Source organism: Engraulis encrasicolus, chromosome 4 (assembly GCF_034702125.1).
Source record: "Engraulis encrasicolus isolate BLACKSEA-1 chromosome 4, IST_EnEncr_1.0, whole genome shotgun sequence".
NCBI lineage: Eukaryota > Metazoa > Chordata > Actinopteri > Clupeiformes > Engraulidae > Engraulis > Engraulis encrasicolus.
In genome coordinates, this window is record NC_085860.1 from 47,994,655 (window position 1) to 48,018,341 (window position 23,687).

Consider the following 23,687-nt stretch of genomic DNA (forward strand, 5'->3'; position numbering starts at 1 on the left):
TGTGTGTGTGTGTGTGTGTGTGTGTGTGTATGTGTGTGTGTGTCTTCAAAAGCTTATCTGGAACAGAAGAGGTGGTCATTACTGCCTGTTACCTCTAATTAGAGCCATTACTAACAATCTCTCTATTTATGCCTCCTTCTCTCTCTCTCTCTCTCTCTCTCTCTCTCTCTCTCTCTCTCTCTCTCTCTCTCTCTCTCTCTCACTCTCTCTCTCTCTCTCTCTCTCCCCCTCTCTCTCACACACACACACACACACACACACACTCTCTCTCTCTCTCACACACACACACACACACACACACACACACACACACACACACACACACACACACACACACACACACACAAACACACACACACGCAATTATAATATGGTTTAACAAAACGATATACAGACAATTTGAATAATGCTTATAGACTTTGTGTCTCTGAGTTAATGCAACAGAACAGGCACTACAGACCAGCTTTATGAGGACATCTGTATTTAAAGTCATCTAAAAAAATCTCACAAAAACAATCTCAGATCCAAACATTGCCAAAATGTTATTGGGTCATTACAGGCAAGCACAAAGCCATTGGTTATATTATTGCCATAATACAGTAAACTGAGACTAACATACTGGCCTTGCTCTTTTAAACAAAAATGCATAACCGTTATATTAAAGTAGATGAACAATACCTGAAGTAAACATTAACAAATATGCCAGATATTTTGTTTCAGTCTGTTCATGTAGTGTCAACATTATTTTTTGTAACCGAAATATTTTTGACATGTTGGCTACCATAGCACCAGTCCATACTAATTGAACTTTCAAACTCCGCTGTAATGTATGAAAGTTTCATGCTCATTGTCATCTGAAGCATGCAATGTTTTGCAGATCACTGATATAATTCCAAACTTGGTCATCCATTGCCAACAAACAACTTTCCAGGGAGTGCTGTTATTGTACAGATGACTTTATGATTTGAGCGTTTCTTGAACATCTGCTTTACTGACCCTCAGATCCAGTCTGTGGTCATGAGGTGGCCTGTCTTTGCTCGAGGTATTTCTTCAGAAGTTGAGCTGCAGGTCTCTGGTTGCATCGTGCAGCCTCTTGCAGTGCTGTGTTGCCCCATCTGCAAACAGCACAGGTATGCACAAATACAGAAGAACATAATGTATGTTTTTCTGTGTTTGGAGTGTCATGTTAACTTGATTGTATTTCGATGACATAAGCAGTCTGCCTCTTGGCTTCTTTACAAAGTCTGAGTAATTAATCACAAGTAAGCATTTGTCATGAGAATACAGTCTAATGAATTCGAAAGAAATAAACTGTATTCAACTGGACTGAAGTTCGGAAGACAACGTCTTGAAAGAGAAGTTGAAAGAGAACTCCATGACGGGGCTGAACTCTCTCTCTCTCTCTCTCTCTCTCTCTCTCTCTCTCTCTCTCTCTCTCTCTCTCTCTCTCTCACACACACACACACACGTGACACAAAAGCGTCTCTATAACATCCTTTTTGTATCTTTTGACTATTATAACCTGATTGACTGAGAATATTCAGGCATAGCTAAAATGACATATTTAGTTATGTTTTGTCCATCACCTGTCTTTAACCAAGCAGCTAGCCCCCGTGTTCTCCATGAGGAATGTGATGACCTCCAGGTGCCCTTCTGAAGCCGCCACATGCAGGGCCGACCTCCCGTCATAATCCACCGCATTCATGTCCGCTCCAGACAGGAAGAACCTGCAGGCGGCAGTTTGGAGACGGCCACTTCAATATTACAATATTATACGGATGCCTTTCATCTGGGGGTTTCTAATCCTGTGGAGACATTCTTTTATTACTGAGAAGAACATGCACTACATACTAACCACTCACTACATACCAAACATAAACTATAAACTTAAAGGGACACTGTGCAGGAAATGGTCAAAAAGGGTACTGCAACTATGCTGTTCATTGAAACTGGACTGCCAATTGCCAAATGTGATCTTTACATGAAAGTTTTCTAAGTAATAAACAAATATTTTCTAGTATAGTCCAAGTAGAGTCATTTTTGCAGCTAAAAATGGCTATTTTTGGAAATTCAAAATGGCGGACCATGGAGAAGATCCCCCTTTTCATGTATGAAAAGTGCAATTTTCCCAGTCATAATGAATACTTAGAATTTGATGGTGGTGGTAAGTATTCATGAAAAAGGTAACATTAGTGAATGGGCAGCATGAATTCTGGAAATAACGTACGAGAGAGAGAGAGAGAGAGAGAGAGAGAGAGAGAGAGAGATGGGGGGGGGGGCGTGAGAGATTGAAAGTGGGTGCGTGTATGTGTGTCCTCTGCAATATTTTCAAGAATATTGTTATCCCCATGTTATTCATGTCCCCTCTTCTCTTGCTTTTTTAGAAGACACAAGAATAGCCTTGAAGTCTACAGTGTCAAAACTAAAAAATATACACTACCTCACTGCAATATACACTACCTCACTGCAATATACACTACCTCACTGCAATATACACTACCTCACTGCAATTTCTAGGATCCCAGTTGGCACAGTAATGGCATCTTTAGACGGTATGTTCACTGAGGGAGGAAGATTTGTTACCTGCGCAAAGATGGCAGATCTCCACGGAAGGTAGCAAGCAAGATGTTCATTATTTGATAACCCTGCAGAAACAGTAAGAAAACTTTAAAGGGTAAGTTTATTATCTGTTTAAATCACATTTAATCAACACTAGTGGGTTTGCATTCTATATAATCTGAATGTTTACATACGTGTTTATTCTATACAAGAAACAAAACAATGAAAAGCAGAAAGAGGTTAACCTCAGATTCCACTTTCCACTGGCGGTATGACAACACTTGTCTGAAAGGGGTCCTGATGTCAAAACTGTGCAGCTGGAAAGAAGAAACCAGCTCCTAGGGAAATAAAAGACACTGCATTTGTAAGGAGCAATCACAAAGTAATAACAAATGTGTAAAAATTGGTGGAATTTGCATGGGCTGAGCTACCTCACAGAAATGCACAGCTTTCCAGGAGTTCCCATATGCATCCAGATCTGGCGAGCAGGCCATGAGACCCAGAACGCCAGGGACCACTATCAACACACCACCAGACTTGCTGGATTTGGCTGGAACAGAAGTCTGAAAATATTTTCGTCCCAAAAGGTCAACAAAGCAAAAAGGGAAAAAAGAACAGATCTCTTGAGGTTGTAGCTTAAAGCATGAAAACGTTTCCTTTTTCAAGCTCCAAAAAAGTCCAGTCGTTAATGTACACCTTTGCTCAATTAACAACCATGAGATAGATGGTGGAGAATCACAGACAATACTCAAAAGATATCACTATTAGTACCTTAAAATGGAATATTCTGGAGTATTCGTTCATGCCGGCTACTTGCATCATCGATAAGGTATTGCGCACTGCTGAGGGGGACAGCACTTGGTCACCTGACAGTGGACAGAGGCCGCCGTTGGCAAACGTGGCGGCCATGGCAGCGCCTGACTCACATGTGACTTCTGTTGATGAACACTGAACACAGAGGTCTCATCAAGAACATTTCCATATGTGATGGGAATACCAAGTTTGTTTAATTGTATAAATCTACTGTTTACCTGCAACATTAGATCCAAAGTGGCATTGATGTCCACAGACTCTGCAAAGCACTATGAAAAAGCAATGAAGAACGTAATGTTAATTCATGTTACGCTATGAAATGCCATGCTCTTAATATGTTGTCAATAAGTAAGTGGAGAGATATATTTGACAATAATGACATAAAAGTGTGCACGTACCTTCATTTCTTGAAGGTAAAAAGACAAGGCATGAAGGCGAATGCTGTCCTGTCTCAGACTTTGGTAACTGAAAGAAAGTCAACAAACACATGAATACCTGTGATACAGAACAGAACACTCATAATACAAAGGGGGTGCTGTGAGTGTGGGGGGATGCTCTACCTTATACAGTTTAAGTTGGCATGTTCTTTATTGCATAGTCTCCTGATAACATTCAAAACCTGCCATCGAAAGAAAGATTACATTACTCATAACTCAAAATGTATGGTCACAGTGCATTAACAACAATTTACAGGACCAACTCACAGACTCATATTTCTCCTCTTCCTCTGGCCCAGGCCTTACTGTTAACTGCAGAGATGAAGACATCAGTTACACATAAAGGATACAGGCTTTAAAAAAGTCACGCACTAACACATGCCCAAATAGAAGCTTATATGTGATGTTTTTTTACAAAGAAATTAAGGTTCTTTTCCACACCTGCAGCAAGGATGTGCATATTATTGCTCCGGTCTCCACTAGAGGACTATGTGGCACTCCTGAGAAAGACAGAGAGAGAGAGAGAGAGAGAGAGAGAGAGAGAGAGAGAGAGAGAGAGAGAGAGAGAGAGAGAGAGAGATTTTTTGCATGCTACAGAGCCAGGAAATCAACTTCAGATTGGGTACACAATCTTATGTGCACAGCATTCCAGCTCTCACCAACCCCAACATGTCAGCTGCCACTGCCACTGGCTTTTTCATTTCCCTTTGGATTCTACTATTCCAATAGTGTCTTCCCATCCCCCTCCATCAACTACAGAGAGCCCTCACCCCATCACACACACACACACACACACACACACACACACACACACACACACACACACACACACACACACACACACACACACACACACACACACACACACACACACCATGTCATGTTCTCAAGAAATTCAGAATTGTACCACATCAATACTTAACCCTAACCTGGCTCTCACGATGGTTGTTACCAACCATCTGGAACAATGGCAAACGCCTAGCTCTGGGAAGGGGTGTAGTGTTCAAGACAGCTCGCAACCTGATTAGAGAATTCACATGGGTTGTATTTTTGAATGGCGTACTACTTCAACCAATCACATCGAAAGCGGGAGTGACGTGCTTTTGGAAGCGACAACGCGGGAAATAACCAAAACAATAAATAAATAAATAAAATAAAAAAACGATCACACCCCACTCCAGTAGATGGCGGCAATGCACTGCGTTTGTCAGCCGCCATAAAAACCCGACTGATGAAGGAGAAGAAAGAACCAAAACAGAGCGATACAGAGATACAGAGACAGACAGATACACAGAGAGACAGATACACATACACATACAGATACAGATACAGAAATAGATAGATACAGAAATAGACAGCGAGCGAGCGAGCGAGAGAGAGATAGAGAGAACGAAAGAAAGAGAGAGAACGAAAGAAAGAGAGAGAACGAAAAAGGTTGGCTGGCATGCTAGGAGCATGTGCAGTTAACATGTCGGTAGGCCTACTACACGACCAGTGTCGTTTCTGCGCAGACAATTTGCGGATAAAAGGCGTTATCGCACACAGCAAACGCATTTTCGAAAGGAGTGTGAACGAAAAATCCCTGAAGGAACGCGTGGAAGAACTCGGCCTGAAGTTAAGCACAGACCAGCACAGATCCCATCGAGCCTGTTTGAAGTGCTACCGCTTGATAGGGAAGCTGGAGGAAACGCTGGCCACTTTTCGAAAATGGCAAGAGGCAGAAGTCGAGCCAAGCAGTTCTACAACAGAGACCGCAACAACGTCCTCCACTTCCCGGCAGAAACGGGACAGGGAGCCAACTCCCTCAAAGCAGCGTTCGCAACCTCCCACACCTACTGATCCACCGGTTCGTAAACTACCCAGGCCAAGCACTGACAACGCCGAAAGCAAATCACGGCAAAGTGTTACCGAGGTAAGCAAAAAAATGTTAGAAGTAACATGCAACAACTAATTTTGTAAACAAGTGCAGCGCAAGTATGAACAGCTGTTAAACACAAGCAAGTAATTGTAGTGATTCTGGGTCTTCACCTTTTTTCTTGGTACTCATCAGTGTAGGGGCTCTCAAACTTGGTCCAGGTAGACAGATGCTGAGGCACTCACCTTGAGCATCTGTCTACCTGGACAACTTTATGAACAGCTGTTATTCAACCTTTTGATTAGAACTTTTGACGATAGTCCCATGATTGTAGGTTATTCATATTTTGCACCCGGGTAATGCTCGAAGTAGACCATTAATAGCAAGTACCGAACACAGTAGTCAACAAATACAATTAATACTACCGTGCATTTTAACATCTGATACTGACTGCTAATTGTTTGATGTGTTGTAGGTAGTTGTCCATTATCCTTCGAAGAACAGAAGTGAGGCTACTATGTGCCCAGACGACACAGCACCCATAGTTCACGCCATTGCAAAGAAAAATTGGAGCTGGGCTGCTAAACAGATCACAAGACACAGAGAACTGTTTGGACCTCTTGCAGAAAACATCCTGCAGGTCATAGAAGATGAGTGCAAGAAGATCTGCAATCCCTTCACAGGTTTCATGCTGTCCAAAACATCAGCTGAAGATTTGAAGACATTTTCCTTTGGGAAATTGCAAGAAGACTTCAAGCGTGTGTCACCCTTTCTATTTTCTATTTTTCTTTGCATCACCAAACAGTCAGCAAATACCGCTTGTGCTGCAGCGTCTGTAGCATTGAAAGGCAGAGATGACCGCATGTCAGCCTTTGCCTACTATGTCAACAATGTCCTGCAGTATGCTGGGGTGAAGAAGGCAGCCTTTAAAAGGCTTGGCAAATTGGGCATTACGACATCATACAACGCTGCTATTAATAAGCAAAATGATATGGCAAAAACGTGTGGGGAGGACTTCCATACGCTGAAAGTAGCCAATGAAATCTTCCTCAAGGAGGAAATGGAAGAGACCAGCAGAGCCAACTGTGAATCAGTTCCAGGGAGTGACGCTTTTGAAGGGGCTAGCACACCCCACACAGATGGAGAGACAGACACGCCGACTGTTGCTGTGAGAGACCTGGATGTACCAACACATGGCATGAAGCAGGATCTATTGTCAGGTAAGGCAGCACTGTTATTAACATTGTGATATACAACTGTCAGAATTGTGTGTTATTGTTAACAGTAATATCAGAAGATGTATGAAGCTTAATAGCCATTTTTGAGGCGACCAAAGTCTCTTTACATTTTCAACACACTACATGTGCACCATTCCTGACAAAGCTTGCCCCCTCTCTGTGTCTTACAGATGGCCAAACGCTAAGTCTTCAGGACCCTGTCATCACCACTACTCCGTTACAAAAAGACCAGCAGTTGGAATCTGGTGATGTCACAGCAGTGTCAGTCTTCAGTGCTGTAACAGACAAAGATGTAGTGGACCTGGGTGTAGCAGTGTTGCCCACAGAAATGTCTTCAGTGCCAACTCCGCCATGTTCATATTCAGTTATATTTGACAACCTGGACTTCTTCAGCCACACACACCACCAGTCAATCAGCCGCACAAACCGGTCAATACACTGGATCCACCACGTAGCTGTAGAAGACAGAGTTCTTGCCACCCATCTCAGCAGACAAAAGCCAACCCGATTGCTAACAGATTACGACATTGGTAAATCCCTACCCAGTCCTGAGACCCAAGCTCTAATACGCCGTGACTACATTGTGCTGGGAAGCAGAATCCTGACAGAGTACCTAGAAGCCTTCAAGCCACTATCATCCGTTGTGGTTCATCACATCCCTCATCCTCACCAGGCAGAAATGTCAGAGCCATCAACGCACGTAAGTATTAATTCAAATTCATTAATAATAAAATATGTCTATTTGTATAGCACAATTCATACATGGCATTCAGCTCAATGTGCTTAATAGCTAGATCAACAGCAATGTAAAAACAATAATAATAGTAAGCGAAATATAATTGCAATCAATGTGAAGCTGAAAGAAAGGACACAATTGCAGAAATAAAATATGAAACAGTCTAGAATACTTTAAAAAAAAGGAATCAGAAGGTTTTGGCCCAAAATCTAGTGGGATGTCACACACTGTCATTGCCATGTTTGAATGCATAGAAGCAGATGGATTGTGTTGTATGGACCTAGTAGGTTACAACCATATGCGTGAGAACCTGGTTTGTATGGAACTGCATCTGCCCAAAAATTAATATAATTTCAACACATTTATTCCTCCCTCATATAGTACCTCCTAGGACTTATGTTCAAAGATGAGAACAAATCTACAGACCTGGTCGAAGTCCTACAGCACTTCCAGAAAGAGTAAGTTGGTCGGTGGGGGTGGGAGTGGGGGGGTGGGGGGGTCCAATGACATTACCTTGTGAGGGTTAATAGTTGATTGTACTAGTGTGTTGCAGACATATCCTGCAACAAATTATACTATTATGTAATGCAGTGCAATGTAAACTTGCATACATTCATCCATAGGCAAAACACACACAGCTACACTTTCATGTGAACGTTTTTCACATTGAAGCTGGTATGTCTTTGTATTGTATTGACACATTATTGTGTTATATAGGTATGTTCCACTGGGCCCAGATGGACCACAGAGCATTTTGGTTGGGGGCGACAGGCTGACCGAAGGCAATAGTCGGAACCTTCAGTGGGCCTTTGCAGAAGGCGAAAATCCAGACGACAGGTTGGAAGGCCTTGTCTTCAAATTTGAAGATTGGCACGCCATAAAAAACCTTTTTGAGGTGAGTGATTTTATCAGAACAGAACTTTTTGCAGATTAATATAATACACCCGAGGAGAATGATGTGCACCTCACCATTTGGCTAATAACATGAATTATCATCACATGTTTAAAATATAATATATAAGGGTTTTTTTTCCAACTTTACGTGCCTTGGTTTCCCTTATCTTAGAACCACTTCTCTCAGAGTGGCGATAACACGTAATCAGACACCTACATTGTTTGCATACGATGATCGGTGACATAATTAGCCAAATTGTGAACCAACCAACATTGTATACTGTAAAAGGGGGAATGTGGCCTCCACAACACAGCAGAGCTGGGTGCAACAATATACATTCTGTTTATTCACTTGGGGCAGAATTTAGATAATTATTTCACCCTCTACACCTTATTAATCCCCCCATTGCTGCTGGTGGCCGCGACAGTGTTGATTTCCCATGGCAAATACCCTTTGCAATTACCAGCTGAGGGAGTGTGGCCAGCCCACCAGAGGCAGACGCACAGCAGACAGCTGTTTCTGTGGTTTTACCCTTTATATTTTCCGCTACTGTCAATTCACTCTCTCAGGCACAGGACCACCCCCAGTTGTTTACTGGCTCTCCTCCTGTTACCCCTTCTCATCAATTAACTTTCATTATAGATCTATCATCGGATCTTTTACAAAGAGGGCTCGGCGGGGGAACATGGGACACTCCAGGCCAATATGAATAAGCTGAGGTATGCATGTCTATCGTGTGAGCCAGAACTAGTACTGCATTTGCAAGTGTCCTTTGTTTATGTCTGGTGATGGATTTGTTTTAATGATAATGCTCAGAATGAACATGGAGTGTTCGCCGTTTTCAGGTTTTGCTGTCTCCCTTGTGAACCACGGGCATCATGAATTAAGGCTCGGTTGGTATAGCATGATTTCATAGTTTTTTGAGCTTTGTTTTTTTTTTTTGGTTTGACTAGGATTAACGATGAAATGAACCATGGTTTTACTCTGAAAACTAACCGTGGTTTTACCATGGTTTATAATTATTCATGAAATTATACTTAGTTGCCACTTCTTTTATCAAACACTTGCTCAAGTGTAGGGAGATCTGGGCCTAAGGGAGGGATTCAAACCTGCCACTCTGTGATCTTCACTCCAACTCCCTAACCATTACACCATGACTGCAAACAAGTTTTCATGTTTTTTTTGGGGTGACCATACAACCCACAATTAACCATGTTTTTAGCATGGTTTGTGACTGGTTTGTGGTTTAACCATACACACAAACCATGTTGAAAAAAACATGAAAGTCATGGTCCATGGTTAGTCAGGAACCATGGCATTCATGGTTAATTGTGGATGGATAAGCCATAGTGATACTATGGATGGTTCGGAGTACTTAGAGAGACCATGGTTACTACAGTAATACCATGGTTACTACAGTAAAACCATGGCCGAATTTCGTAAGGGGTTATAAACAAAAAATAGTAGGCCTACTGGTACAGTTTAAGGGTAAATCGTTAATTTTTTCTGTCTTTCAAACTTTTTTGTCAGTGTTGCATGTGCATGTTGCATGTGCTTTCAGATACAAGTCAGTCCAAGTCACAAGTCCACATCTGTTACATATCGTGTGCGTGCACGTAGTTGAGGGATCTACCAACTGTTGTGATTTGATACTTTAACATATGAATTCTATCATATGCATCATCTCATATACACTTATACTGTACATTGTAATGTGTCTTGCATATGTTAGAAACCATTTCCATCACTAATAACAAAGTCATGTCCTTACAGATGCAGCAATGCGAAACGTGGACCACATGCTGCTTTCAATGCATACAAAGAGTTTGTGAAAAAGGACACCACGGCTCTGTTCTTGGCTGCTGCTATGGAGCACTTTGGGCTACAGAAAGTGTCAGGTACAAGATTTGACACATCACTCTTTACTCACTGTGATCAAGCCCCTATAATGGAACGCATACCAAAACACATGAAAGCTGTGACTACAAGTCTGGCTTATTCCACCAAATAGTGATTTCTGAATTCTTCTTGAGTTAATGCATTACTATTATGTTGTTTTACAGTTAACATCATCTTGTTTTCTTTGCCTTTTTTGAGAATTGAAAACATTGCATCTTGTTATTTTGACCATTTTGAAATTTTCTCCAAATAAATGATCTAAATGACAATATATTCTTTTTCAATGTTTGTTTTACTCAAACCCATGCCCTCTCTGTGTTCACAGATGTCCCAGATGGATTTATCCCCAATGACATCATCACTGGGTCACAGGAGGAGAAAAGACACTGGCTGACCGAGGCTGTCTCCCATGTCGTTGATACATTTGTCATTTTACAGGACGTGTCCGACATCGTCAGAGGCGTCACAGATGCCACCACTGACCTGCCCAAACATGAAGAGAAGGTCCTCTGTCGCGCACCAGATTGTGGCCGCACATTCAAGTATAGAAAGTGTAGGGACAACCACGAAAAAAAACACCACGGCTTGCCTGGCTTGTCAGTCCCTCCTGAAGTGCCTCCTCTTCCAGGCAGAAGTGTCGTCTTGGTGGACCACAAGAAGGAACACTCGGAAGGTAGGCTAGCGTTTGGTTTTCTCCTGGCCGACATGCAAGACGCAGTGAAGGAGGGAGATGGAGAGAGGCTACTGCGATTGTACAGTGTAGCCCTCATGCTGTACAAGGCCTATGGGCACACGCAGTATGCCTTTAGTACGCTCCTCCTGACCTTACAGGTCAATTACACTCTGTCACCAAGGTTGGCACACAGTCTGACCTGGAACCGATTCTGGAATGGTAGGGGAGGGAAGGGTAGAAACATTTCCTTGGACCTGCATTTGGAACATTTAAACAATTTCCTTAAGTCCTTTCTGACCCGCAGTGGCCCAAACCTCACAGAACAGACTGCATACAGGGTGAGCAGGTCCCTAGGAATTTGGAAAGAGCTAATGGACAGAACTGATGCGGAGCTTCAGATCTCCAGATCCACGGGCGCGCACCATGTGCCTCGTCAGACAGAGGACATTCTTACACTGGTGGAAGTCTTCAAAGATGCAGAGCTGTTCAAGGACCAACCTGGCAGGGAGTTCTCGGTATTTCCCAAGTTTAGGCGAGATCTACTGATTAAACTCAGACAGTCTGACTTGAGGGCATGGTTGAGGTCCAAATTAAAGGAGTGGCAGAACAACCCAATGTAGCCTCTTATTGCAGATGGGTTCGCCGGCGGGCCTATTGACTATTTGCTAAAAATACTCTACATCATCATAATAATATTGATATGACATTACCAAGAGCCTTAGGAGATGAAGACATAGCCATTACACTTTTGGTGGCAGCAAGGTTATAACATAGGCTCTGTCTGCACTAACCTCTTAAGCTTCGGAGGGCCCTGTACCGGTGGTGGAATAAACCCAGGAACATTATACATCATTGGAAAGCTTAGACCCTCGAGAATACATAGCACTACTTTACAGAGGTGTGAAAATATTGTATGTGCATTATTATTACAAGCTGGTAGTTTCCTTTGAGGCTATTGCTGCCGTCCTCTCTACCCAGCTTCACAGCTGAAACCCCCAACAGTTCTTATATATGCATTATGTTAATTATGTCTAACTGTTTAACAAACACTTTAGGTTTTCTTTTGCCTTAAGGCATGTAAAAGTTCTGCCTGGCAAATTTGATAGTCTATCAGATCAATCAGTGGAGAGATGACTATAACAATCGGGTCCTGTATTCGTCCCATCTCCCTCACGACCAGTGGAGCCAATGGAGTTAAGTTCTTGTCAAACCCGCTCGGGACAAGAGAGATAACATCCTTGCCACCAATACATTCCTTCTAAACAGTCTTCTAAAGAATCGATATGTGTTAGTTTCGATAACACAGTTGAAATTGCAGAATTGAAGCGGGGTTCAGACTTCTGCAAGGAAGCCACCATTATTTAACTGTTGTCTGTTGTCGCATGAGGACACAGGAATCATTTAAGTAGACGTTGTGCAAAACCTTACATATATGTATTATGTTCATTATGTCTAACTTAAACACTGTAGGTTTTCTTTTGCCTTAAGACATGTAAAAGTTTTTATCTTTGACCTGACATGTTTTGACGGTGTTACTTCCATCTTCATCAGAGGGTCACTGTGATGTTGATGAGTGACGTGCTTTAAAAACAGCTGATGTTGTTGTGGTGTGACCTCCCTGCCAATAATGACAGGTTGGTCACACCTCCTGCTGTTACAGTTGTCCTCTTAGGATGGTGGTCCAGGTGTGTGAGAGCATGTATGCCCCCTCATCCCTGTTCATGGTTACTAAGAAGACGACTCTAACAGCAGGAGGTGTGACCAACCTGTCATTATTGGCAGGGAGGTCACACCTCCACAACAACATCAGCTGATTTTAAAGCATGTCACTCATCAACATCACAGTGACCCTGTGATGAAGACGGAAGTAACACCGTTGAAACATGTCAGGTCAAATATAAAAACTTTCACATGTCTTAAGGCAAAAGAAAACCTAAAGTGTTTAACCCCAAACGTTCTGCCTGGCAAATTTGATAGTCTATCAGATCAATCAGTGGAGAGATGACTATAACAATCGGGTCCTGTATTCGTCCCATCTCCCTCACGACCAGTGGAGCCAATGGAGTTAAGTTCTTGTCAAACCCGCTCGGGACAAGAGAGATAACATCCTTGCCACCAATACATTCCTTCAAAACAGTCTTTTAAAGAATCGATATGTGTTAGTTTCGATAACACGGTTGAAATTGCAGAATTGAAGCGGAGTTCAGACTCCAGCACGGAAGCCGCCATTATTCAACTGTTGTCTGTTGTCGCATGAGGACACAGGAATCATTTAAGTAGACGTTGTGCAAAACCTTAAAAAGAAATCAAATGGCCCCGAAGCTTAAGAGGCTAAGGTGTTAAGTTGACTGGCTGTAATGTTAAAGAAAAAGAAAAGAATGCCGCACACTCTGCTCCATGTTTTAATGGTGAAGTGACGTTTCGGCCGTCTGGCCTTCTTCAAACTGTTTGAAGAGTTTGAAGAAGGCCAGACGGCCGAAACGTCACTTCACCATTAAAACATGGAGCAGAGTGTGCGGCATTCTTTTCTTTTTCTTTAACATTTATATGCTCAGGAAGCCAGCACCTCAAGAAAGACTTTATTGGTGTGCGATACCTCTTTTTTTCTAGACTGGCTGTAATGTAACATTGTTAACTGTACATATTTGTGTATTACTGTAATGTAACATTGTTAACTGTACATATTTGTGTATTACTGTAATGTAACATTGTTAACTGTACATATTTGTGTATTACCAGTAACTGTCATTTGTATATCTTAAATTCATATTTCTATCTATTTATGTGCATTGTACTGTAAAGGCAATGCCAATTCTAATGTATTTTCATTTGTACATATTGAAATTCATATTTGTCTTCACTTCTTAAATGCTCACTGCTGTACAATCAAAACATTACTCAGTTTTTCCACAATTAAATTTTATTTACATTTGTCAAAATCACCTGTGTACATTATTTACATTTACCTGTGTGCATCATTATTTACATTTACAAGGCATTGTGATGTACTGCCCTGCTCCCAATATCTGAGTCTGAACCACTGCTGTGTTGTTCAAATTCAAACTCCTCATCAGATTCATCAAAATAGTAAGAAAAATCTATATCTGGTTCCAAGAAATCGTCATCAGGAAGAGTTGGCTCAGAATACTCAAAGTCACAAAACACTTCACTCATAACCAGTAGAATTTCTTGTGCATGCCGTACCCTAAATACAGGTAGGTGGTTTGTTATGTAACTGAGCTCAAAGATGTAAGGGCTGTGGCACACTGCTGCATCGATAAGCTCCATCCCAAACCCTGTGCAGACCGTCTTGTTTGTGACTAGTGGCATGTCTGGTACTAGAGTACGCCTGTATTTCTGTAAGCAGTCCCTGATAATGTCCCTGTCCTCTTCTGTCACTTCTCTACATCTTGGTGGGGTAGTGGATACTTGTGGTGGTACCAACTCACATTTTGGAAGAGGCTCTACACAAACACCAGATGAACACAAACAAATGGAGTGGCAATAGTTGCAACACAAATGACCTGGCTCCAAACTTGTGGCTTGTGCATCAAAGTGGCTAAATAGGGCTTTCCTAAAACAGCCATGTGCCCCTGCCTTAATCACTGCACTTACTGTCTTGTCTACCCTGGGTGCTCCTTTTATAGCATACAACACTGCATGTGATGGCAGACAGTTTCTCCCAGCCCGACCAACCTGCTGCACTATGCCTTCCACATCCTCAGGTGCTCCGTACATGACTACATGAGACACGTTAGGGAAGTTAACACCCATCCCCAATGCAGTTGTAGCCACAACAACCCTGCAACTACCCTCACCAGTGAAGGATGCAAGCACTCTGGCCTTGTACTGTGGTAATGTCTTACTGTGGTACATTCCAATCAGTAGGTTTTCAGCCTTGTGATCAGGATCTCTGTCCACCCATGCATCATCCCCAAGCTTAGCTTTAAGATGGCAGAATACTCTTCCAACGGTCTTGAGCGATGTGCAATAAATAATAATGGGAGACAACAACAGGCCCTTCTGTCTGACTTCAGTTACCACCCAATCCATGCAGCCCAGATCATCTTTGGGAACATGCTTCAGCCCAAGCTTGATGTTGTGTCTGTTTGGGCTCACAGTTATCTGAGTAGCACTGTGCATGTGTAGCAGACGGGAGACGCGGTCTCTGTTGGCAATTTCAGCTGATGCTGTCAAGGCCATGACAGGCGTACCTGTAAAACAACACATAATATTAAAATGAAGTATTTATTGGGTCTTAGTGATAAGCCTTAGTGTTGCAACTGCTACACTGTAGCCTACTACTGTTTTGTGCAGCACATGACTGAGTGCAAGGGAGCAAGGAAGGTGGAGTTTGGGTCTTGGCTAATACTGTCTGCAATAATCAAAACAATACATATTCCTCAAAACGTATTAACAGAGGGGTATGGGTATCCACTCAGGCCAAAGACAAATGGTTAGAGGATGGGCCAAACGCAATGTTGAAGGCTTCTTACAAACCTACAAAATGTGTGTTTTGTTATGCTGTTGTGTGCTACATTGTTTAAGATATCCAGTTTCTTATTTACAACATTTACTCACCTTCTCTCACAATTGAACGGAGTTCTCCCAGACGAGAAAAGCTCTCTCTGAAGGCTGGATTCCCTTTCGCACCTTGACCCCTGAAAGGCATTGGAGAGCTCAGTGAGTGCATTGTCATTAGTCACAGTAGCATGCGAGGGCAATTGAAATTAGGCTCATAATATTGTGAACATCTAACGCGAGGACATTCACGGTTGTCAACATTGATCCACATTCCTTAAATACACGTTTGTAACAATTACAGGTTTCCACTTACCATTTATAGGTGACATGAACCTCGTCGACCACAATCCCCACAAGGTTCGTCTGGTAAACAGTTGAGCCCAACATGGCCAGCCATTTTTCTTTTAACCAGGACTCGGGACTGCCGAACACAAGCTGGTAATGTCCGTTGAGGATATCGCTGTCCTTCCCTTCTCCCAGCTGTGCAGCTGAAACCCCCAAAAGTCCTGCCTCGCGGATTTGGTCCTCAATCAGAGCAATGAGTGGAGATATGATGATGACGATGGGCTCTGGATGTCCTCCCATCTCCTTCACTACCAGTGGAGCTATTTGGTAAATGAGGCTCTTCCCAAACCCGGTCGGAAGGAGAGCGATTACGTCTTTGCCACCAACAAACTCCTTCAGAGCAGCTCTCTGTTCGTCTTTCAAAACAGGGATGTTTTTCATTTTAGAAATAACGGAATCGACGCCGCGATCAAAGTAATCTATGCAGGCCGCCATTGTTGTTTGCGTTGAGTCTTCTTCTTGTTCTTCTTCTGTGGTTTTTAAAGGCGGCTTGCAAACTGAGTGCACTACCGCCACCAACCGGGCTGAGGTGTGATCCACTATGCTAGGAACTACCTTGCGCTGAGTCGCTCGTATGATACGTCATATATGTTCCCCCGCCCGTCCCGCACGCACAACGATTCTGATAGGACCGACCATGAAATATTGGATGCCGTTCGGGCTCGTCTAATATTTCCAGACCCTCGTGCGAGCTCACGAAGTTTAACGAAGATGCACGAAGCACGAAGGGTCTGTGTGAGAGCCAGGCTAACTTAACCCAGCCCCTGTTGCACTTATATCATTCGGTCCTTAGACCTTCATCAGGCTGCCTGATGAAGGTCTAAGGACCGAAAGCTTGCAAGTCAAGTAAAGCTTCTTTGCACAAAAATAGACCTGAAGTGTGCAGATTGCCTTCTTTTTATACAGAGATTTCTACTGAATCCTGCACCTTCTAAACAGATTAGCAGAGGCCTATCACAACTTAAGCACTTATATCATTAAAAGTTGTTTGAATGGGCTTGCTGTGAACAAATCACATTCAAATTCCATTTGTATGCAGGGTTAGATACAGTATATATTTTCCTCCATATTCCTCTATGGTTAACGTTACTTTGTCATTATAATGTGCTATAAACCAACAAACAAACTATCATTCTTACGATATTTAACGTTTTTTTTTACCTTGTTTGGTCAGGGTAAAGGGCGAGTCAAATTTGGAGAATTCCTCAACACCCACATATCTGTGTACGCAGCCTGAGCCCAGCTGGTCCACTGCCAGACCGTAGACCAGGGGCCAGGACATCTCGCCCAACACACAAGGCTCGGACCAGTCGCCCAGGGACAACCTGGTAAGATACCATGGCCAACAATTAAATGCTGAACCCCCACATTTAAATGCATTACAAATGTTTCTGTCCAACACTGTTGATAATACATGAATATTGGTGCACCAAAGAGAAGCAAACTTGGAGTCAGAATGATAGGATGAGAGCAATGCATTGTTGGCTGAATCCAGACAACCTGAGACCATACCATCACAATAACAGACAGTCAAATGCAGCCACTTCTAAATTGATATTGAAAGCTTCTGCACATCACTGTTGATGATATGACATAAAAACTGGTGCACTAGAAAAAAGAAATGTGGAAGGCTAGGATGACAGTAACGTAAGTCTCCCACTGACAACCTGGGAATATACAGACAAAGCCAGTCAATCACAACCACATTCAAATTCATTGCAATGTGTCTGCACATCATGGTCGATCTACTACATGCTGTAAATACTGGTGCACCAGAGAAAAATTCAACTTGGAGACTGAGTGTAATTCAATATATCCAAATCCAATTTACCAACAAAGATGTCATCTTTTAAAAATGTTGTCAACCATTTTAATATGGAATGAGTCAAATGCTTGGGGAAAATATCATGACGCCTACTACAGTGACATAATAACTGTTCAATATTTATTATAGCAGGTAGATAATGTCGACAATGAAGACAGCAAAGTAAGACATGTTTTTAAGTACCTCTGTCCATCCACTGTACAAATGGAGACTCCCCATTTCCCCAAGTCTTCACCCCCTGCATCTCTCTCCTGTTACAAAAAAAACACACACAGTCAACTCCTCAGGAACCTCATACATTATTTACACTTATACTGTAGGGATATTCCCATCACATGACCTAGTTTACTTCTGAACGCCATCAGACAAAGAGTTCCTTTCATTAAAATGGAAGACAGAAGATCCAAACCTTTACAGAGGACAGTTGTTTGCATTTCACAAAGAGCTTTTGTGTTTCCTCTGTGAAGGTGAAAAAGTCAGGGATGACAAACCTCCCTTGCAGCGCTTTCAGGATAAACGATACGAAGCCTGTCACACACCTAAGAGGAGACATAAATGAATTGTTTTACATCACACGTGTATCAATTCCTTCTTTCACAAGAAAATGTGCAAAGAAAAGCAGCATGCCTGCAAATAGGCGGTCTTATGAAAACCCAAACAATGGGCGCCTTGCATGGCAGTCTTCAGAGCTGATGTGTGAATGCAAAGCACTTTGTCAACTTTTTAAAAAGCTGGGGCATTGCATTATATGAATTAATTTTGATTGATTGATACAGGACAGCAACAAAAGAGCAGTAACTCTTGGAAAAGGCAAAATAACTGACTTTGTATTAATAAGGGTGAGTTATTAATAGGGGAGGAATAAGCAGACAGTGTAGTAGTGTCTGACCTCTGAAATGTGTTCCTGTCAACTGTTCCATCGGAGTCCTGCAGCTTTCTCATAAGAATATAGCAGTCTTTAATCCGGGGGTCATTTCTCTGTATGCCAGAAGTCCACATAGGCTATGAAGACAAACAGAAGTGTTGAGGTTAGTATTGTTTAAGATTTGATGGGAAATATTGTTAAATTTGAGTAAATTAAAGTGACATCATGCAGTGGTCTACATACCTCAAAAAAGTGATTTGTGTTAACTCTTCCACCAGAAGCAAAGCTATCAAAGAGGACATCAGCAGCTCTGTTCATAGACAAAAGAAGAAGAAGAAGAAGAAGAAGAAGAAGAAGAAATCCATTAGTAGCTTGCACAAGTCAGTCCTGTGATGCATCCAATCAAGTGGCCTCTTTGGTATTCCTGTGACGCCTCGAGAGTGGCTCCACCCTCAGCCGATTAAAAAAAAGGTCTAATTCACTACAGTAGAAAATGCTGTGTTAATTCAACAATTAGAGAGTCAATGTAATATATTGTAGAGTGTACTTGGTTCCAGAGTGTTCTCTAAGTGTTGAATTAGCACTACATGTTTTACTGTGTACCCATATTGTACATCCAGACTTAAGTACACTGGTTGCATCTAGACAAATATGAACAGTAAATAAAACAGTAAATGTCGACTTAGTTTTACAAGGGGGAACAAGGACACTCGATCAGATGCCTCACCATCTTGTCATATGGAGTGTTATGTGTGTAGTTTATGGTGTGGACAGTGGGGACATGTCCATATGACTTTTGAGATGACCTTATATTGTACCTACCACTTTTATTTTACCACAAATATAGTCACAATAGGATCCACAGACGTTTTGCAAAAGTGTACGTCTCCACCACTCTCCAAACCAACCCTACAGCCCTGCCTGAACAGGACATAGTTTAGCTACCCTTTTCTCTTGTGCGGTGCCTGAACAGGACATAGTGTAGCTACCCTTTTCTCTTCTGCGGTGCCTGTACAGGACATAGTTTAGCTACCCTTTTCTCTTGTGCGGTGCCTGTACAGGACATAGTTTAGCTACCCTTTTCTCTTGTGCGGTGCCTGTACAGGACATAGTTTAGCTACCCTTTTCTCTTGTGCGGTGCCTGTACAGGACATAGTTTAGCTACCCTTTTCTCTTGTGCGGTGCCTGAACAGGACATAGTTTAGCTACCCTTTTCTCTTCTGCGGTGCCTGAACAGGACATAGTTTAGCTACCCTTTTCTCTTCTGCGGTGCCTGCTGGGTGTCTGGGAGCCTGCTGGGACTGTGCCAGGGCTGGGGGGACGGCGAATGTCTCTCCAGGTCACCTTGGGGCAGAGGAGGCTTCTGGCTGCCATTGCCAATAAAACACGGCAGGCCTGAAACAAAATGACAGGCTAGCGGAAGTGATGACTTGAAAAGGTATTGAAATCGTATGGAAATGAGTCTGCCATTACAAAACATTCAACCAAACAATTTTGCGCCCTAGATTCTGAGATGTTTCGGCATGACAGAGGATGAAAAGCAACAATAGTGTGGAGCATAATTTGCACTGAGCTGCAGCTCTTTATATTACCTGTTGATCCTGGACTGACAAAGCTGACGGGTCTTTGAGACTGAAAAGAGTTCCTTGGCAAAGGATGTGGAACATTTACGGGGGCTTCCTGTAACAAAACAACAGAAAACAGCACCACATCAAAGCACATTTAGACATGCGAGATGCCCGGCGGTGAGGTAATGGTGGTTTATTGTGAACAGCTATTGTGAACATTTCCAGTACAGAGAGAAATAGCATGTAGGCAAAGCAAGCGTGTTATTTCAAAGAACATGACAAGGCGTATCTAAGGGGGCGTTTGACAACTTTTTGGATTCAAGGAGAAGTTCTCTTTTTCGCTAAGTCCCAGCCAAACCTTTGATGTCTCTATACAAACACAGGTGCTACATTGTGTACCGTAGAAAGCTAAATTATTACTTTTACAAAGCACCACATACGCGGACGCACTCCGTCTAAATCCTCCGGGGCTATGTTTTACACAGCTGATGACTTTATCTGATAGCTCGGTTTCTGTGCAGGCATGTTCAACACAATTTACATACAACCGAACAACACACCTTTATTCTTATGACACTAGAGGCAATACTTTTGGAACAAAGCCAACCTTTTTTCCTGACTGTGCCTAATGGAAACCAGCATCCGGCATCACATTAATTATCAGTTTAAGTTGTTCAAAATTGGCCACATCAATAAAGATGCTATTATTACTACTAATACTATTGCGTATGTCTACAATGAGGACCATGGGCATGTCTTTACATGTTTCTGTGTCCGTGTGTATGTGTTTGTGTGCGCGCGCAGACAGGTGGGTGACAGGGTACTGACAGGGAGGGTTTGCAGTCTTTACCTGGCTTTCATCTCCTTTTGCTGGGCTAAGGCTCCTCTCCAAGTGGCCGTCTGTTATTCCACCATTTTCTAAGGAAGGCAAAGGAATAAAAACAAACTCATTCTTCGCATCATCCTACATGTACAGTGTGGCGTTCTTTCAGCCACAGATGTTTTTGTTCCTTTGGCCTGCCCTAAACCTCAGCCGTTACATATCAAAGGTCCCACAACCTTAGAGAAAGCACGTCACAAATTGGGTTTCTATGGCGACAGATTACTTTAACTGTTTTATTTAAACGTTTTGTCCACAGGCCTGCTAATTAAGTCACCACACAAGCATGTTTTCCCCTTCTGCAAAGGCCTTGGATTTCTCTTTAATTCAAAGCTTCAGTGTAAGATGAAAGGGGTGGTAAAAAGGGCCACTGGCACAGTTGACAGAAATGTCTGCTGCATCCGGCTGAAAGTTAAACTTTGGTTCTATTCAAGTCTTTTAAAAGTCTCATTCATGAGTTAAGGTCATTCAAACTACTTAAAGTGGGTTCCATTTACCTTTTTCTAAAACTATGGGCTTTGTTGGTATTTGATTTGTTTTTCATCATTACTTTTGTTTTGCTCTTTTCCCATTATTTTCGGACATCCCAGACAATGGAATGTGGACAGTTTGCCCTTGGCGAACTTGTGGTGTGCACACAAACACCAACACATACAAAGTTGCTTCCATGTGCTGCTAGACATATGGTTTGGATAAAAAGTCAGGACACCAGAATAACATATCAAGAAACTTCACATTGGGATGTATATCAAAATAATCTTGTCTTAACAACTGAACAATGAACGAAAAGTCTAACTATTTGCATATCATTTTCTCTACAACTGCATCACGAAAAGTCCACATCTTTTAAACGAACCTTCTTTTTTACATAAAAAGTGCCACATCAGATGATTTTAAAGGATGTTTTTTTAGACTTCACCACACCTACTTCCTCCGCACACACACACACACACACACACACACACACACACACACACACACACACACACACACACACACACACACACATCCCAGGGTAGGAGCTCTCACCACAGCCCTCATAAAATGAGCCTGTCTGGGCTTCAAGTCCCCCACAGCCCTAGCCCATTATAGCTCACACACCCACACCCGCAGGCCCTGGAACCCTGTCACCCAAACACCACCACTACCGCTCACCACAATTACACACTCCACACTACACAGCCAGGCCAGGCCACGCATACCTTTCACGTCCTCCTCCTTGTTTGGCTCCAGGAGTTTGTTGCCATCCAGTCCACCGTAACGTTTGCGCCATTTGCGACGGAGAGATGGGGTCCTCTGGAAGCTGGACATGGCACAACACAAAGTGACAAGATATTTTGCAGCAATTTGGTATTAAATAGCTTTTGCTTCAGATGTTATGCTTTGTTGGATGGGATGCATTAATTGGCATACCGTCAACACAGGGAATAGCCTATGCAACATAGTTGTGTGATTTTTTATGAGAAATTATCAAAAATGTACTCGATGATGCACAACGAAGACTTTCTTTGTCATTGCAAATTAAGTATTGGTGCATATAGCCTACTCACAATGCTTTGTGGATTGTAGTTCAACGCAGAATTAGACTAAGACAAGCCTGTTCATGTTTAAAAGGGCCATCATGACCTGCTTGCTGGATGGCTGACATCAAGGGAAGACGCTACACTTACACTACAGGGCACTCACTCTGCTGCCTGAATCCTTGACAACACTGCCACGTCTCATCTCCTCACAAGACAGAAAACATTTAAACTACACACTAGGCCTACTATTTTACTGGGGGATGAGAACTCTGAAAAAAGACAAGAAAACACCTGTTTTCTTTTCTCTCTCTTTTTAAAAAAAGTGGATGAAGCTTGTAAATACTCTTTCAATGATTCTTAGTTTTATTTTATCTTTTAAGAGTCCAAAAAGACAATAAAATTGACTTACCAAAGATAAGGATTTTCCTCTGTGTCTTGACTTTGATTGTTTTCCATGTTTTTTGAAAGAGTGGATGAACTCCCTGAAATATCCAGTGATCATACAGCAGCAGACCTATTCTGTAGACCTGAACAGAAAGCTGTGTCTGTTTTAGACATAATTAGAGCCTTCAGAAAGGGGAAAGTGCTTCATATGGCAGCAACCCCTGCTTGCTTGTTTCTCAAGGCAGTGTTTGTCTGTGAAGGCTTCAACGTGTGGGCACTTGCAGCAGCAGCCTTTCTGAATGAATGGGACGGAGTGAAAGAGGAGATGTTTGATGACGGGGAGGGACTTTTAGGCTACTCCACATCTGGAGAACCCCATAAGGGGGGGCTATGCCTCGAGAGACTCTCATCAACAATCATGTGTGCGATACTAGGTAGCCTTATGTAGCCTGGAGGTGAGACATATAATTTGACATAATGAACTGACATGACATCTCACAAAGGTCGGGCAGGCTACAACAACTGCAGAACTACTGCAGTGCATTACTGCATGCAGTATGCTAGGCAATTGATGACAACCCGTTACCTGAAAGACAAGATAACAAAGGAATACATAAAGATAGCTAAGATTACACACTTAGAACGTTTTTTAAACAAATATCATGACC

General features: G+C 42.4%; 3 protein-coding genes across 3 annotated transcripts; 1 reads left to right on the forward strand and 2 right to left on the reverse strand.

Moving 5' to 3' along the window:
- Positions 1-473: 473 nt before the first annotated feature.
- glsl (glutaminase like) lies at positions 474-23,607 on the reverse strand. Its single transcript, XM_063197581.1, has 21 exons — positions 23,045-23,607; positions 22,315-22,415; positions 21,083-21,150; positions 20,257-20,344; positions 19,918-20,059; positions 18,908-18,974; positions 18,689-18,801; positions 18,209-18,338; positions 17,983-18,050; positions 17,136-17,299; positions 4,251-4,309; positions 4,077-4,121; positions 3,933-3,991; positions 3,771-3,837; positions 3,591-3,641; positions 3,331-3,507; positions 2,991-3,122; positions 2,805-2,897; positions 2,584-2,645; positions 1,587-1,727; positions 474-1,115 (listed from the first exon to the last, which is right to left on the reverse strand). The coding sequence occupies exons 1-21, from the start codon at positions 23,089-23,091 to the stop codon at positions 1,016-1,018; spliced, it is 1,974 nt and encodes a 657-aa protein (XP_063053651.1). The 5' UTR covers positions 23,092-23,607; the 3' UTR covers positions 474-1,015.
- On the forward strand, positions 4,916-11,542 carry LOC134446937 (uncharacterized). The gene is made up of 9 exons (XM_063196230.1): positions 4,916-5,721; positions 6,140-6,884; positions 7,073-7,602; positions 8,020-8,096; positions 8,356-8,533; positions 9,176-9,252; positions 10,307-10,431; positions 10,758-11,105; positions 11,410-11,542. The coding sequence occupies exons 1-9, from the start codon at positions 5,254-5,256 to the stop codon at positions 11,445-11,447; spliced, it is 2,586 nt and encodes an 861-aa protein (XP_063052300.1). The 5' UTR covers positions 4,916-5,253; the 3' UTR covers positions 11,448-11,542.
- On the reverse strand, positions 13,598-16,472 carry LOC134447028 (probable ATP-dependent DNA helicase RecS). Its single transcript, XM_063196311.1, has 3 exons — positions 15,943-16,472; positions 15,687-15,766; positions 13,598-15,319 (listed from the first exon to the last, which is right to left on the reverse strand). Exons 1-3 carry the CDS (start codon positions 16,407-16,409, stop codon positions 14,094-14,096), a joined length of 1,773 nt encoding a protein of 590 aa, XP_063052381.1. The 5' UTR covers positions 16,410-16,472; the 3' UTR covers positions 13,598-14,093.
- Positions 23,608-23,687: the final 80 nt, after the last annotated feature.